The 16,813-nt window shown below is 45.8% G+C and overlaps 1 protein-coding gene across 1 annotated transcript in view; it reads right to left on the reverse strand.

The window, feature by feature from the left end:
* Window positions 1-3,466: 3,466 nt before the first annotated feature.
* MYO1D (myosin ID) overlaps window positions 3,467-16,813 on the reverse strand; it is a 166,596-nt gene continuing 153,249 nt past the window's right edge. Inside the window, exon 22 of the mRNA XM_035136261.2 lies at window positions 3,467-4,198. Coding sequence (XP_034992152.2) covers window positions 4,042-4,198 — 157 coding nt within the window. The 3' untranslated portion in view covers window positions 3,467-4,041. The remainder of the gene's footprint in view (window positions 4,199-16,813) is intronic.

Here is a 16,813-nt window from a genome sequence, read left to right on the forward strand (position 1 = left end):
CATCTGGAGAGAAGTTAGTTATTAGAACTTTAGGCCATGACCAATAGGGCAAAGAGGTTTGTTTGCAACTGGAATTTGATTTCATAAGGTTTATTAATGAACAAACTTTTGGTAAAAAGAGAATTTTAATCTCTCCTTCACGTCATGCTGAAACTCCAGTTTGGCAACCAGGCAGCTTGTAATCTAGGGGTAGATCCAGGGTTATTCACACAATGGAAAAAACAAACAAACTCCTCCTGGTATTTGATGTTTTAATTGCATGCTTACCTGCTGCAGGACAGGATCCCACCTTCCACCTTGTCCACAAGAGTCATCCGTGCTGAGACAGTTCCCACAGGATGACTGTGACTCAGCATGGTTTGTTAACTATGGGACCTTACCTAAGCCCAGGGTTTGTAACCGGAGGGAAATTGTTCAACACTGTTTAGAGCAGGCACCCCCAAACTCAGCCCTACAGATGTTTTGGGGACTACAATTCCCATCATCCCTGACCACTGGTCCTGTTAGCTAGGGATGATGGGAGTTTCCGAGCACAATTCAAAGTGTTGGTGCTGACCTTTAAAGCCCTAAATGGCCTCGGTCCAGAATACCCGAAGGAGTGTCTCCACCATCGTTCTGCCTGGACACTGAGGTCAAGCACCAAGGGCCTTCTGACGGTTCCCTCATTGTGAGAAGTTACAGGGACCTAGGCAGAGGGCCTTCTCGGTAGTGGCGCCCGCCCTGTGGAACGCCCTCCCATCAGATGTCAAAGAGAAAAACAGCTACCAGATTTTTAGAAGACATCTGAAGGCAGCCCTGTTTAGGGAGGCTTTTAATGTTTAATAGATTATTGTATTTTATTTTTCTTTTGGAAGCCGCCCAGAGTGGCTGGGGAAACCCAGCCAGATGGGGCGGGGTATAAATAATAAATTTATGATGATGATTATTATTATTTTGTAGTCCCAAAACATCTGGAGGGCAGAGTTTGGGGATGCCTGGTTTAGAGCCTTAAAGGATGACCTACAGATACTACTACCAAAGCAAACACAGTGATGTGCCTTTGGAAAGAGGCTGTTTCCTTAACCGCATTGTCTTGTTGCAAATTTCACTTGGTCCTGAAATCTGTCAGAGATGGGAGTACTGGAAAACTGGAGCAGGCTGGGAACACATAAAAGTAGTGCAAGAGAAATGGCTGGGAGTCCAAAGTGCTGAATTAGGTAGTTTGTTGGGAGCAATCATATGCATTACTTAACTCACAGCTACATATTTATTTTATGTGCTTATCTGAAATATTTACACTCCCATCTTTCCAAAAAATAGTCTAAGGCAGCATCTTCCTAAGTAACATGTTCACTATTCTTCAGTGTTCCCTCTAACCCTGTGCCTGAGGGTTGGTTGCTATGCAGTCTTGAGGACTAGAAGCTTTAATTAAAAAGAAAAAGTGTTACAGAGTTAGACTCAGAGTAATGCAAATGCTGCTGTGGCCTTAAAAGATTTCTGTGTGCTTCCCAAATACAAAAAGAGACAGCATAATTGGGTATAAATGATACTTCTTTTATTTATTGCAACGAATGATGTAAACAAAAATACATTTCAATTATAACAAGGGTGCTTGCCCACATTTCTATATAAACTAAATTTTAAAATGTTCATTCCATTATTCCCTCAGGCTTAAAAATCAAACATACAATTAAGGAATAGTTAATTTATAGATAAAACTGAGAAATCCTCTCTTTTCTCTCACTCACACACATACACACAACAGAAAAGGCCACAAATACTGTATATTCATTTAAATCAAGACAAATACTTCATAGCACGTGACATAGCCAGTCTTACAGATTTGGAGAGACTTCCTTATCACACAATTTGTTTATTTATTTTGCATTTCTTAAATTTCTAAACCACCCTTCATCCGAGGATTGGAGGGCTGGTCTCTGTCATTATTCAAATGCAGCAATTATGCCGGGGCACCGTATGAAAGTGCTAATTAAAAAGTTTCCTTGGCTAATTTGGCTGCTATGAAAGTGAGAGCTGGAAGGCTTTTGAGTAATTAACCGAGAAGCAGAGGAAGATGCTGGGGTGGGGGTGGGGGTGGGGCGAGTGGGGACAGGTCCGTTTCGCTACTTGCAACAGGGAACAGAGTGCAAACATTTGGTCGAGTTTACAAGACCAGTCAAGAGCCCGCTTTCTTTTCAGAAGAAACGATGGGCCGTTCAGCATAGATGTGCCTGGCATTCATTGGAACGAACGCAGGGGATGGCTAGTGGACTTCATACATGCAGTGGGGGGACACGTTAAAGGCTTCATACGGTATTTACTCCCCCCAAGCCTCTGGGCATTTCTACCAAAAAGTACTTTAAAATGTTAAATGGGTGGGATCTTGCCACTTCCAGGCTAGCCATAAAACAAGCAAGGAAAGGGACCTAGATGGTGGTCCCCTTCTCTGGAAAGCTGGACCACAAAGATGGGGAAACAGCACAGCCAGAATGGCTGGGAACTGTGTAATAAGGACTTTGTCCATCAATATGACGGTGGTGGGGACTTGCTCCCCAGGAACAAGCCAGTTTGCTCCACCACCCATTAATCTGGGAAGGGCTACATTCCCATGCTTTAAGAAAACCTGATTCAACCGATCAGCCATTCAATGTTCCTACCTGGGTTGTGAGCAATCACAAAGTCAAGGAATCCTGACCTGACCAGCAGTGTCAGGCTTGGTCGGTCCCCCCCCCAATTTACTTCATTTTACTTATTTGGTATTTTGCTTATTTGGTGTGGGCCTTGTTGTCAAGTGCTCCAGCGTGGTGCATCTCGGCCCACGCCTCGAGACGCCGGAAGCGCTCGGCGCCAAGCAAAACGCAGCAACTTTGGCATGAGAAGAAAATAAAGCTCGTCAATGAGGCTGTGCCTGCTACCCAGCGGAAAGCCGGAGAGCTGGACAAAAGGCAACTAACTACGAGGGTGCACTGGCCAGAATGATGCCAGCCGCTCGGATAAAGCACACTGTGAGCTGGCCTGAGCGATCGGCTCCAGCGCTTGCACTAACAGCAGCGTTGGCGAAGGCAAATCTGTGCCAAGTCATGCACACAGGGGAGCCCCCCCCCTCTGAAGATAACAGACATACTTTAAAGCTGGTGCTCTTTCTACCTGTCTGTTGGTGTCCGGGTGCAACGCTAGCACTGCAGCGAAGCAGCTAATGCCAAACAAGGACTCCCTTTCCAGGGTGCAATGGCTAATGCCTACTAGCTAGGAGTCTCGTCAACATCGGACGAGCCCTAGGGCAGGCTCCCTCAACCTCGGCCCTCCAGATGTTTTTGGCCTTCAGCTCCAATGATCCCTAGCTAGCAGAACCAGTGGTCAGGGACGATGGGAATTGTTGTCAAAACATCTGGAGGGCCAAGGTTGAGGAAGCCTGACCTAGGGCAAGGGCAGTCCACATGCTGCCGTCCGATGTTGACGAGACTCCTAGCTAGTAGGGCCAATGGTCGGGGATGATGGGAGCTGGGAGTCCACAACATCTGGAGGGTACTAAGTGGGCAAACCGTGGCCGGGGGGGGGTTCCTCTCATGCACAACCTCTTTGGAACAAAAGGGGCTGGGGAAACTGTGCTACGGAAAGCCCACCTCTTTTTAAGTACAGATCACTTTTAAAATTAAGGCCTGCATGAAATCCAAAGGGGTTCCCGCCCCCCCTCCTATTCCCTCCCATACAAGGCTTTGGAGTCCCAAGGATTAATTACGCAACCATCTTAGATAGGGGGGGAATAGGAGGAGGAGAGCATATATACATATATCCATTCATAAAAGGCACTTTGCTAAAACATAGCATGGGAGCCAGTTCTAAATTTATAGCCAGCACAATGGAGAGGCTATTTTAAGCTCCTGCTCAGTGTAGCTTTAGAGCTGTCTAGATGTGTGTCACAGACAAACATCTTTACAACCGTCCTCCTCCTCCTCCCACTCCCATGCAAGATTCAAGGCACAAGAGGAAAGGAAGGCTGCTTAAAGGGGGAGTCTCTCTCTACCTCCCCCCCCCCACAGCCCTCCCATAGCAGAAGCAATGCTAATTTCCAGGCACACACAGGACGAAGCCTGACCGATCCTTGGTGAAGTTTGGCTCTGATTGGTTTATTCTGGTTTCCACGGAGATGGTGCATTTCCGACCATGCATGCTGCACTGGACCGGATTGGCAACGCTGACTTGCAGGCGGCGTTTCTCACTGCAGGGCGAGAGAGAGGGGGGGCGGGGAGGAGAAAAACACATTAAAGAAAGAGACTTCAAAGTGTGTGAAGCAGTAGAAGAAAGGCCACCTTGAACTTGTAAGATCTGCTCCATCACCTCCTAACAGCTCGGGAGGCCGTGATTAACGGCCAAGATTAGAACGGATCATGCAAATGAAGAAAAAGAACCACCGACTCCTTCAACCACGGTTCTGGAAAGGCCAACTTGTGCATTCTTTGGGATGGGGCCAGGGAAGGTGCGTAGATAGAGCTACTCATCCAGGCTTAGGTATAGAGAGTCCCCTCTGTGCACCTGATGGAGTTCCCTCTATCACAAACCCATTTTTGAGATTTGCACTATTTCCATATTTTGAGCTTTTTTTTTATATAGAAAAAAAGGTTTTTAATTTCAAAGAACGAAGCACATCAATGCTTTATACCCAAGAGCAACATGAAGACTGCAATCGTTTTTGCAAACAGCTTTCTAATGCAGCTGTTCCAACGGAATGAGTTCCAGACTACTTTGCTGTAGTTTAAAAAATCGTTCCTGATGGAGGTAAGAAGGGGGCCAACTCCTTTGCTCACGTCATGTGGGTGAGACTTGTGTCCTTCCTTCACCGGCTTGCTCTCTCCTAACACTCCAACTTAGAAGCCCCACAGAAGAAATTCCACCCCAGAATGAAAAATCAGATCCCATAAAACAGCCCTGATAAAACCAAAACCAAAACAAAACCCCCAAAACACAACCCTTGGCTTCAATGTCAGGCTTAAATAAAGAGAGTTCACAGTCTTTCTGACAATGCTGTCCAGGGGGAAATAATTTCCAGAAATTTAATGCACAGTGGAACAGAATATTTAATTTTAAGCTGTTATTCAGCTTTTAAAAAAAATGTAAATTCCATTGCGGGGGTGGAGGACATTCGGCAACTTGAGTAATTTGCATGTTGGGTTTTAAGAATCTTCCCCGCTTTATGAGTGTAATAATGCAGTTTTGTTTCCCTTACAGGAAAGACAGCTAATGAGAATTTTAAATGCAGGAGCTGAAAGTGCAGCTGGCAAGATGAACACGCCCAAATACTGAAATCTGTTTTTTTTAAAGGTCCTGTATCACTTACTGAAAAATGGAAACAGAATCCCCAAAACACTGCCAATTTTTTTTTCTTTGGGAAACCTAAACTATCGCACCAATTCATTGTTTTCTGCCAACACTTTCCAGCAGAAACTTAATTGCTCCCCCGTACTTTTTAGGGAAAGGACCAAGGAGTGCTTAGATTACACACCTTCCATGGGAGTAAGCCCCGTATGTGACTGTCTGCTGAATAAACATGCTCAGGGCTGTGCCACTAATATTAAATATTAGTCTGCTTTTTTAAAAGAAAAGAAAGGAAAAGGGTCAAGACAAACAAGAAAGACGATGCACAACACTGATCGCTGTCACGTCAGGGTGCCATCGGGACAGGAGGCCAAGTCTTCCAGGTATTTAATACTTCTTGACTTAACGCCACAGCGAGTTGCATTGAAAATCCCCGATTAATTTGCTATTTTTGCCGTGCCTTAGCAGACCCAAATGAACACATGGTAAAGCCACAGCAGATCACAGGTGCTTGTGGATGCATTTACAATGTGAATCACCGGTGTGTGTGTGAGTAAGAGAGAACAATACTCTATACCAGGCTTCCTCAAACTCGGCCCTCCAAATGTTTTTGGCCTACAACTCCCATGATCCCTAGTTAGCAGGAGCAGTGGTCAGGGATGATGGGAATTGTAGTTTCAAAACATCTGGAAGGCAGAGTTTGAGGAAGCCTGCTCTATACTCTCAAGTACATGCCTCCCCTTCATTTGGTTGAGCAAGAATGTAGCTGTTGGATATGCTTTTACAAAGGGCACTGCAACAAATTCTGCTTCTTGTTATATCACCAGAGGTTCCATAATCAACATCATTCCCTCTCACTCATAGTTAGCTCTCCTCTCCCATCGCCTGATCACATTTGACTAATTGACCCTTGAGATTTGTGGTATGGTGGAGTATAGGTAAAGCTAAAGGAGCCCTGGACGGTTAAGTCCAGTCAAAGGTGACTATGGGGATGCGGCACTCATCTCGGTTTCAGGCCGAAGGAGCCGGCGTTTGTCCACAGACAGCTTTCCGGGTCATGTGGCCAGCATGACTAAACTGCTTCTGGCGCAACGGGACACCGTGAAGGAAACCAGAGTGCACAGAAAAGCCGTTTACCTTCCCGCCGCAGATAGATACCTATTTACCTACTTGCACTGGTGTGCTTTCGAACTGCTAGGTTGGCAGGAGCTGGGACAGAGCAACAGGAACTCACCTCGTCATGCGGATTCGAACCGCTGACCTTCAGATCGGCAAGCCCAAGAGGCTAGGTGGGGATGAGTCTATCAAAAGGTGGTTGCCATCACTTTTGGATACTGTTATAGCAAGCTAGGGCACTGGTCTTGCAACATAGCTAAGGTGCACAAAGGTGTGTGTTGGTGTAGAATCAGTTTCACGCAGCTTGACTAACATAGGAAAGCACTTTCCATATCATCTTAAAACACAACACTTTCCCAGGGGCAGTTCACAATGTTCTTTGTTTTTCACTCTGGCACGTAGAGGACATGTCTGAATCCCACAATTCTGTCAAGGCTGGGGGGGGGGGAAGAGGGGAGATGACATGAAATTGGGTTGGCTGCAGAATTCAGCATCCCGAGCACCTCTGTTCTCATTAACATCCCATCACTCAATTTCTAGTCCTCATGCCTGCAAAGTTAGATGTGAAAGCAGGTTGGCGATACTTTTTCAAAGCTTCAGAGCCCAGAGGTGGTAAGAAGCTGTCTAAATACAAGGGGCAGCTTGAACTTCCCCATCTCGAGGATAGGGGCTTAAAATAAAACAGCAAAAGCAGAAATATGCAAAATAAGCGAACATATACACATTCAGAATCTTGGCTGCCAGTACAAAACTGTGCGCGAGCACGCAGGGTACACTTGCCTATCGGAACGAGAAGCAGAAATAGCAAGAGAGCTAGTTTCATCAAAACTTCACAGGAAGTCATTTGCAGACAGCCTCATGCCCACAGACCAGTTCAGTAACCTCTGCTCTTGAAAGGCTGCAGAAATGATTCATCCAATGTGTGCAACAGAAGCTGTTTTTCTTTCCCCCCTTTTAATAAAAACAAACAGCGAGGGTCTAACCATGAAAAACAAGCAGTATTTACTTTTCTGGTTTGTGCCACAGGTCCCTCTCACTACACCTTTTAATGCCAACTGGGGCCATGTATGTATCTGGGGTCATAGTCCCCTGTGAAGGCAGTGACTGTAGCAGCAATGTTCCGGACAACAGAGGGCTTTTGAAAGCTGGCTTGTGAAACGCTGCTTCAGACTCCAAACCGTAACTAAGAGCTCAGTGCTTCAGGGACGGTCCCAAACAGAAAAGGCAGGTCCAGATTCAAAAGGTCGGCTCACAAAGAATGGGGGACAAATCCAGGAAATCCCAAAGGGGCAGAAAAGGCTATTTATTTACGCGACCCCAGCTGCGCGGATGCTACTAGCCCAGAGATGGAAAGAAGATAAAATGCCTACCAGAGAAGAATGGCAGATCAAGTTGATGGACTATGGCAAAATGGCAAAAATGACCGGAAGAATAAGAAATAAGGAAGACCAATTTTTTAATAAGGAATAGGGAGAATTTACCATTCATCTTAAAAACCACTGTAAACAGTTAAAACTGTTAGCAGGACTGGAATAGCACTTGTGGTTTAATGGTGAATTTTGGACATAATGGAGATGTGAAAGATTTGGATTAATCATAAAAGATGTAGGAGGAAATGATTAACAATAGGACCCACAAAGGGGAGGAGGGAAGTCCAGAAGATTCCTTGGAATCTTGTTTTTATGTTATGTATTGGATAACTGGTTTTCCAGTAGTGATGTATGGAAGTGAGAGCTGGACCATAAAGAAGGCTGATCGCCGAAGAATTGATGCTTTTGAATTATGGTGCTGGAGGAGACTCTTGAGAGTCCCATGGACTGCAAGAAGATCAAACCTATCCATTCTTAAGGAAATCAGCCCTGAGTGCTCACTGGAAGGACAGATCGTGAAGCTGAGGCTCCAATACTCATGAGAAGAGAAGAATCCGTGGAAAAGACCCTGATGTTGGGAAAGATGGAGGGCACTAGGAGAAGGGGACGACAGAGGACAAGATGGTTGGACAGTGTTCTCGAAGCTACGAACATGAGTTTGACCAAACTGCGGGAGGCAGTGCAAGTCAGGAGTGCCTGGCGTGCTCTGGTCCATGGGGTCACGAAGAGTCGGACACGACTAAACGACTAAACAACAACAACATTGGATATGTGATTGTAAAACTCTGCTTTGAAAACCAAATAAACAAACTTACACACACACACACACACACACACACACACACACACACACAAGGATTCTCCATGGGTTGTTTAAGATAACAGTCATACTATTATGCTACCGACACTTTTCTTAGATGATTATGTGCTCTGCATTTTTTGGCCGTCATCTTTAGGTATATACGTTGCACAATGCACCTGACCTTTGTTGCTGTTCACCATTAGCAAGGAGCAGGGCACCAGAGAAGAAAGGGAATGTACCTGTCTGTTCTGGTGTTGTTCCCCAAGCCAGCACTTTCCTGCCACCGGTCAACCTAATTCTCTCATGTCCAAGCCCAAGACCAGTCAACCTTACCAGAGAGCTGCGGATATTCCAGGTGTCATAGCACCTGCCGCAACAAGCGCAACTTGCTGAGCCCATCTCCTGTGAGCACCTCCCCTGGCGTTCATGAGAGCTGAACACAGAGGAATTTATTTCCAGTGGCGTATGCCCCATATACTCCCCCCCCCACTCTTCAATGTAAAAACATTTCACCAAAACTATTGTGCAACTCTACTTAACATTTCTTTCAAAGGAAACTCCTTCCCTAGCAAATTGCCTTATGATTTATACAATAGCAGGTAATTGAAAGCTATGTTATTTTGTGAATTGGTGTCACCCTTGCTGGTTTTTTTTTCTAAATTAAAAAACAGAAACACTATCCTCTAGCTCCCTGAAAGACAGAAAATATAATAATGATAGGGTGGCCAGATGACAAAATGAGTCAGAAAGTTGCAATACATGGCTTTCTTGCCTAAATTGTTTTTGGAGAGAGGAATGTGGCAGACAGCAGGACTGAAAAAGGTGCCCAAACACCTGACTGAGAGGCAGGTTCTAGTAGAGATGACCTGACCTTAGATTATCTCAGAGTCCTCTTTACCTCAAAGGTTAACAGACCCAGGGAGCTATACTGCTAGGCTTACTCATTACCGTAAGTCCACAAGTGGGTCTTGGAAAGTTCTAGCTCAGGGGTAGGCAAACTGAGGCTAGGGGGCCGGATGCGGCCCAATCGCATTCTCAATCCGGCCCGCGGATGGTCCGGGAATCAGCGTGTTTTTACATGAGTAGAATGTGTGCTTTTATTTAAAATGCATCTCTGGGTTATTTGCGGGGCAAAGGAATTCGTTCATATTTTTTCCCCAAAATATAGTCCGGCCCCCCACATGGTCTGAGGGACAGTGGACTGGCCCATGGCTGAAAAAGGTTGCTGACCCCTGCTCTAGCTTAAGGATTTCAGAGTTACTTGCACGTGGGCAAATGGTGCTGCTCGCGTTCCATTTTGCACCCAGCGTGCTTCAGCGTCATGGAGAGAAGGTTTAAAATGGAAGAAACGTGACAAGTCAGAGATCACTTCAGCTAGAATATTACTCACACGGTTCCACGGAAGAAACAAGAGAAGAGAAACAGTCTGTGCGGGAGAAAAAGCAGAGGGGTGGAGGGTTTCTGAAGGGAGAAACCACTGCTTTCAAACGCTACAACTCTCTTGGTCCTGGTCACCATAGTAACCTGGATATTAGCCAGTGCATCACTGCCAGCCAACCAGAGGATGTGACTGTCATGCATGCTCTTATTTGGCTGGGGGGTGGGGTGGGTGGGGCTAGAGCCTGCTGCCTCTTCTAGGGATGCCTGCTTACGAGCCAAATTTAAAACCGATCGCTTATTAGTATTAGGGAACGCCAACGTGAGCAGCGTTTTGCAATCCTTGTTCGTCTCCACAGCTCTGCAAGCACAACATCATTTATTCGGAAAATGCACACACACACTTGCGGGTGACTTCTTCCTGCAACATCTAACGCTCGCTAAGCAGGACGTGGGACAGGAAATCCACCCCCCCCCCCAGAACAAAGCAGTACCTTCTAGCAGGGGAGCTCGGGGATACAAGTTGCTGGTTTTGTGCTCCGTTTTGCTCCGCTGCTCACAAAAACCTTGCAGCTGTTGGGAGATGCAGCTATTGGCACAAGGTGATCTTTGGGTGGATTGAGGGCATAGGGCAGACTGGACGCCGCTGACCCAGCACACTTGCAGAAAGCTTCCCTCTGGAAGCACTGCAAGATCTGGAACCTGATCACAGAACCACCAAACTGAGCAGTTTTATTCATGTAAGTGCATAGCTGGTACTGGTTTTTTTCCCATCAGCCCAAAGCCTACGACAAGCATGCCCATTTTGCATACAACCCATCTGAATAGTAAATCCATTCAAGGAGGGCAGGTCACAAAGTGTCTTCAGGGTTCATGTCCCCAACATCCACTTCACATCTTTGGGATTTCTCTCCATGAGCAACTTGCCAACACCCGGGCATCTCTTAAGAGCCATTCAAAAGACAGACACTCATCAGGGCTTTCGGTGGCAATGGGAAGATATGGAACCTTTAACTTTAATTTTACTGAATGGTTAGAGGAAAGTTCAGTCGCCCACTCCAAATAACCTTGGATAAAGAGAGCAAAAAACCAACCAACCAAAAAGGAATACATAAAATAATGGCTATTGGTCACCAGCCTGAATTGGTTTCTGTGTCGATTTTTGTTTGTTTGTTCTTGGCTATAACCTGTATTTAGTTGACCAATAAAATCTGATGATGGTGATTACTAGCTGTTAGTTAAGAGCAGCATCAGCAAAGTGGCTCTAGGCCAGGCATCCCCAAACTTCGGCCCTCCAGATGTTTTGGACTACAATTCCCATCATCCCTGACCACTGGTCCTGTTAGCTAGGGGTCATGGGAGTTGTAGGCCAAAACATCTGGAGGGCCGCAGTTTGGGGATGCCTGCTCTAGGCCCATCCCAAAAAAGAGGGCACTATGGCAGTCCCAAAGCTGACGTTTTAGTAGGTAAGCATTGGAAGGAGTAGAATGCTTGTGCATCTCTCTTTGTTGATCAGGACTGCAGCCACATTCCACCTCTCCAGACGTTCAACTACAATGCCTGAGCTAGCAACCTTTAAACTAGCTGTTCCCCTGCACACCTCCAGGTACGCCCAGGATGTAGTAGAAACATGTGGTGCAATTCCTAACTAATTATGTATGGCAGTACTTTGCTATTAGCCTATAAAGATCTGAATTATTTGGGATCCAAATATCTTTCCAACTGCCAACTGGCCCAGGAATTATGATCAGCAGGAGAGGCCCTGATTGTTGTCCCCATCTACAGCAGAAGCTGGGAGGGTGGTGGCATGAGACAGGACCTTTTCTTGGTGGAGGCACCCTGGTTATAGAACCAGCTCCTGGGGAAAATCAAATCTGCCCCCACTTCTGATATTTTTATGTGTAAGCTGAAGAGTTTTCTGTTTGCCCAGGCATTTGGAACATGAAAGCTGTTCTGGATTGTGGCTATTTGGGCTATCACTGATGTTACCAATTTCATCATTGATTGTGTGGTTTTTATTTCATACTTGTCTGTAATGTTTTCATGGTTTGTTTATTTATTTATTTATTTAATGAATTTATATACCGCTCTATACCCGGAGGTCTCAGGGCGGTTCACAGAAAAGATCACAATATATAAAATCAAAATAAGGACAATAACACACACACACCCCGCAAAAAGAGTCACATTTTAAAAGGGTATAGGATGTCAATCAGGTCAACCAAAGGCCTGGTTAAAAAGGAACGCTTTTGCCTAACGCCTAAAGGTGTATAGTGAAGGTGCCAGACGAACTTCTCTGGGGAGGGCATTCCACAGACGGGGAGCCACTGCAGAGAAGGCCCGTTCTCGTGTTGCCACCCTCCGGACCTCTCAAGGAGGAGGAACACAAAGGAGGGCCTCAGAAGTTGATCTCAGGGTCCGGGTAGCTTTGAATCTTCGCTTACGCTATTCCAGCAAAATCAGCATCACATCACCCAACAGCTTCTTGCTCTAATCTCAGCGAACAAGATGAACAATAGTCAGCTCCAATATGGTACCCCTCCAGGTGTTTTGAACTACATCTTCCATCTGCCCCAGCCAGCATGGCCCACTGTCAGGGTTTAGGAAAGCTGAAATCCCAAACATTTGGATGGCACCAGGTTGGGGAAGGCTGCCTGAAGTAAATAATATAAGCAAGGGCTCCTCCTCCTCCTCTTCTTCTTCTTTTGCAAGACCCTTTTAAATATTCAAAACGGTCTCTTTTTTCTCTTTCCTAGGCCAGTGGATGCCAGCTTTTAAGACTGGGGACAGGGCCACTCCTGACCAGACTGTTTGGGAGTTGCCTCCCCCACCCCCAATCTACATTGCTGGGCTCCAAGTACAAGGAAATCAGTGCAAGAATGGAAAGGACTGGTATTTCCCCTCTCAACAGGAATGCCTCCTCATTGCGCTGTTCTTATGCAGTCTTGTGGTGAGGATACAATGGTGAAGGAGGAAGAAAAGGCATTTCTGCCCTCAGATCCTCTCCCAAACCTTTAGTCTGGTTACTGCCAGTAACTCATTGCAGAGCTCAGCTTCTTCCTGTGGCCTACCAGTTAATGATGCCTGATCTAGGTCATGGCTAGAAAAGGTATTCAAATTCCCAGTCAAATGTTGCTCAACCCAGTCTGTGGGTTACAGTCGCTATGAGACAGAACAACCAAGTTGCAAAGTTCCCAGCTGAAATCTTGCCTATGCTATGAACTCAGGACGTGACCTTGGAACGGTTTTACTTTCTTTTCTTTTCTTTTTTCTTGGGGGGGGGGAGGGAATAAATGCATAGACTAGTATACAGGATTGTTGTATACAGTGGGACCTTGGTTCCCGAACTCAATTCATTCTGGAAGTCTGTTCGATTTCCAAAACATTTGCAAACCTAGGCGCGGCTTCTGATTGGCCCCAGAAACAATGCTGACAGCCAAAATGGAAGTTCGGCTTCCAAAAACGTTCAAAAACTGGAACACTTACTTCTGGGTTTGTGACGTTCAGGAGCCGATTTGTTCAGGAACCAAGGTACCACTGTAAATGTGAAGCGATTTGTTTTGGCCTTTCCTTATTTTATTTTATTAGAAATATTTACCAGGATGGGGCTCATACAAAATCAGCATAATGAATTAAAACAACGTATGACATTAAACTTCAATTAAAATCATTATCTTTGTAGCTTGCTAACACCCTGGCTTTTACGTATCTTAGAGGTGTGACAGGAGTCAGCCTTAGGGGTGGAGTTACTAGGACATAAAGGAAGCCACCTGCTTTCACAAATATGTGCAAGGAAGTGACTGCAGTCACCAAAGGCTGCATTGAGGATAGGAAATCTGAAGCCAAGGAGGCAGCACTTATGAAGAGATATTCTTCCAGAATGACACAGGGTGCTGAAGGGGTAAATAACATGGGGAGGGAAATCTATATTTGACCTCTTCATGGGGCCTGGAGGGAGAATGCAAGGCAAGGTAGACAATGTTAAAACAAAGCGACAGCTCACACTCTGGGTGACTGGCATCAACCAACAGATCTCAAGAGGCTGTAAAGGAAAACCACTAATTTATCTTCGAAGGAGGAAGTTTCACAACTAACTGAGATGGCCTGCTCTTAACCTCTTAAAACTGCAAGAACAAAAAACATTGTTTACCATGAGTTTGTTTCAGGGCTGGCTCACGGTGCAATTCGACAGAATGTGGCAGCAGGCACAGAAGTCATCTTCCCGAGAATCTCAGCTTGCACTTAAAAAAAGAAGTTTCTAGTCCTCATGGCACGTACACAAAATAAGGCAAATCATGCAAATTTGACCAACTTGTGTAATTTCTACGGGATTTTTTTTTAAAGTGTGGAGTAGGCAGAGTCCTAACCTTGCTCCTGTCTGATGTTCTCCAGTGCCTGCTAAGAACATAGGAAGATAGGAAGCTACCTTATATGAATTCAGACTACTGGTCCATCTAACCTAGTACTGTCTGCGCTGACCCTCCAGGTTTCCAGGCAGAGCCTACCTGGAGATGTTGTGATTAACCTGTTATTAACCTTGTGCTCCTCCAATTAGCTACAGCCCTTCTGTTACCCGAGATGGTCTTCCAGAGACTGTTTTACAACTTGTCTTCCACTCCTCTCCAGTTCTGCCAGATTAGTCACAGTGCTTGCCAGGCCAGTACCAAACTGAGCAGATGGGACATTTCCAGGCACACTGTCCTCAAACCATCTCCCACTTTCATGCAAAATTAGCAAAGAAGCAGAAACATGTCATTGCAGAGTGGGGTGTGTGGAGAGAGCACCCACTACATCGTGAGGAGTGCTCCCATTATAATGTTTTAAGTGACCTACATACAGTACTGCTGGGGGAAGGCTGGGGAAACCCAGCCAGATGGGCGGGGTATAAATAAATAAATCCTGAGGTATGTTGGCTACTGTGACCTGGAAGGAAGTGGTGTGCTATCCGTGACACCGTGTCGATTGGCTCACTTGCTTGTGCTACCTAGAAATGTGTGGATGAACCGGTTATCTCCTGGTAGCAAACTGTGTCTTGGACTCTACTGATATATCTAGAGGGAGTGGATGAATGTTGGTGTGCAGGGTAGCACACTTACATAGATTTTTTTTACCTGTTCCTGGTGTGTATTACATGAGCCAGATTCCTCAAACTGGCCCGTGACCTTATAGTCAACCAAAATAGGCAGACATGCTTTGGAGCCTCATCAGAACTCTCAGCTTGTTGCACATTCGTCTTGATTTGATTCATCTTTTACCTGTATCAAATGACCTGTATAATTGGGTTCTCCTACAGGTGCACTCCTCATCTCCACAGAGATAGGCAGTATTTAAAATACAGGCATGCATTTTGGGGGCATGCAAGGGAGTAGGGAGCTTTTTGCCCCCACCAGATCTCTCTGATTGCTCTCGATATCGCTTATAGACAGGCAGCATGGCTGAAGCCCTGCGGCGAGGCACAGGAATGCTGTTCTCCAACCATACTAGATTCTGCAAAAAAAAAAAACACCCTCTTTACCCGCCCTTATCAAAGACCTTGGATCAGAGGAATTCGTCAGTCTACACATTTTGGAATCCAGAGCAAAGCGTGGCGACAACTGCAATTTAATGAATGTCAGCTTTTTAATCGGTGCTCATAGAGAATTCAAAGCTACAATCTGTGAAGAACCACCACCTGCCCTTTCTGCTTCAGCTGCTATCGTGGGACTCCCAGTCCCTGGCCAATCTGCGTAGGCCTGAAAAGGGCAACTCTGCCAGCAGACACTATCTCCTTTAAAGCAGTGACCTAGTTCTGCTCCTGCTCTTCCTAATTTACCCAGAGAAGGTTGCATTCACAGAAATGAATAGGCGCGTGTGTGAAAATCTTGTAGCCTTGAACTGCAATCTCACCTAAAGCAGAACTTTAAGGGGGGGGAGGGGAGGAATCACTTTTATGCGTAAAACAAGAAGAGATGGTAAGAAGAGGGAAAAACTTATACAGTCAAACCTCGGCTCCCGAACGGCTCCATTTTGGCTCCCAAATGCCAAAAAGCTGGAAGTAAATGCTCCGGTTTTCAAATGTTTTTCGGAAGCCAAACGCCCGACGCAGCTTCAGCTTGAGTGCAGGAAGCTCTTGCAACCAATCGGAAGCCGCGCCTTGGTTGTTGAATGCTTCAGAAGCCGAACAGGCTTCTGGAATGGATTACGTTTGACAACCGAGGTTTGACTCTCTCTCTCTCTCTCTCTCTCTCTCTCTCTCTCTCTCTCTCTCTGTGTGTGTGTGTGTGTGTGTATGTGTGCTGGAAGAATAAGCTGGTTTTAAGAACTGCGCCACATTCTTAGCAAGGCTTGCATGCCAAACATGCTGGTGCATGTCAGGGTTTTCCTCAAAGGCCAAGTAAAAGCACTCTGCACATGGCTCAGAGGCACTCTGTGTTTATATCACATGTTTGAGAGGCAACTCATAACAGGCATGAATATGTTATGAAGTCAAGTCTTGGCACCACTTATACTGAGGCAAGTTCTTAACCATGAGACTGACTGCCATAACGATAAATGCTAAGCTCCTTTATGACCTTTTCAGTCTAGTGGCAGGTTTTCATTAGGCATTGGTAGGTGGGGAGCTGATGGTTATCACAGCGAGCTGATGGCTTTGAGTTTACTGCAAAGTCTTTCTTGCGATCAGCACTGTGTAATAACTCAGCACAAATATAGTAGATACTAACAGAGGGGACAGCAAGGGAGCAGAACGACGCCATGAAGCAATGATCAAGGAAAACAGACAACTGGGACATGGAGCAAAACATTCTCCCACTGAATGTCATCATGCTGCTGTACATTAGGGGCTGCCACTCTGCCCACTGTCTGGAGGTCAGCCCTC

This window comes from Zootoca vivipara, chromosome 13, assembly GCF_963506605.1.
Source record: "Zootoca vivipara chromosome 13, rZooViv1.1, whole genome shotgun sequence".
NCBI lineage: Eukaryota > Metazoa > Chordata > Lepidosauria > Squamata > Lacertidae > Zootoca > Zootoca vivipara.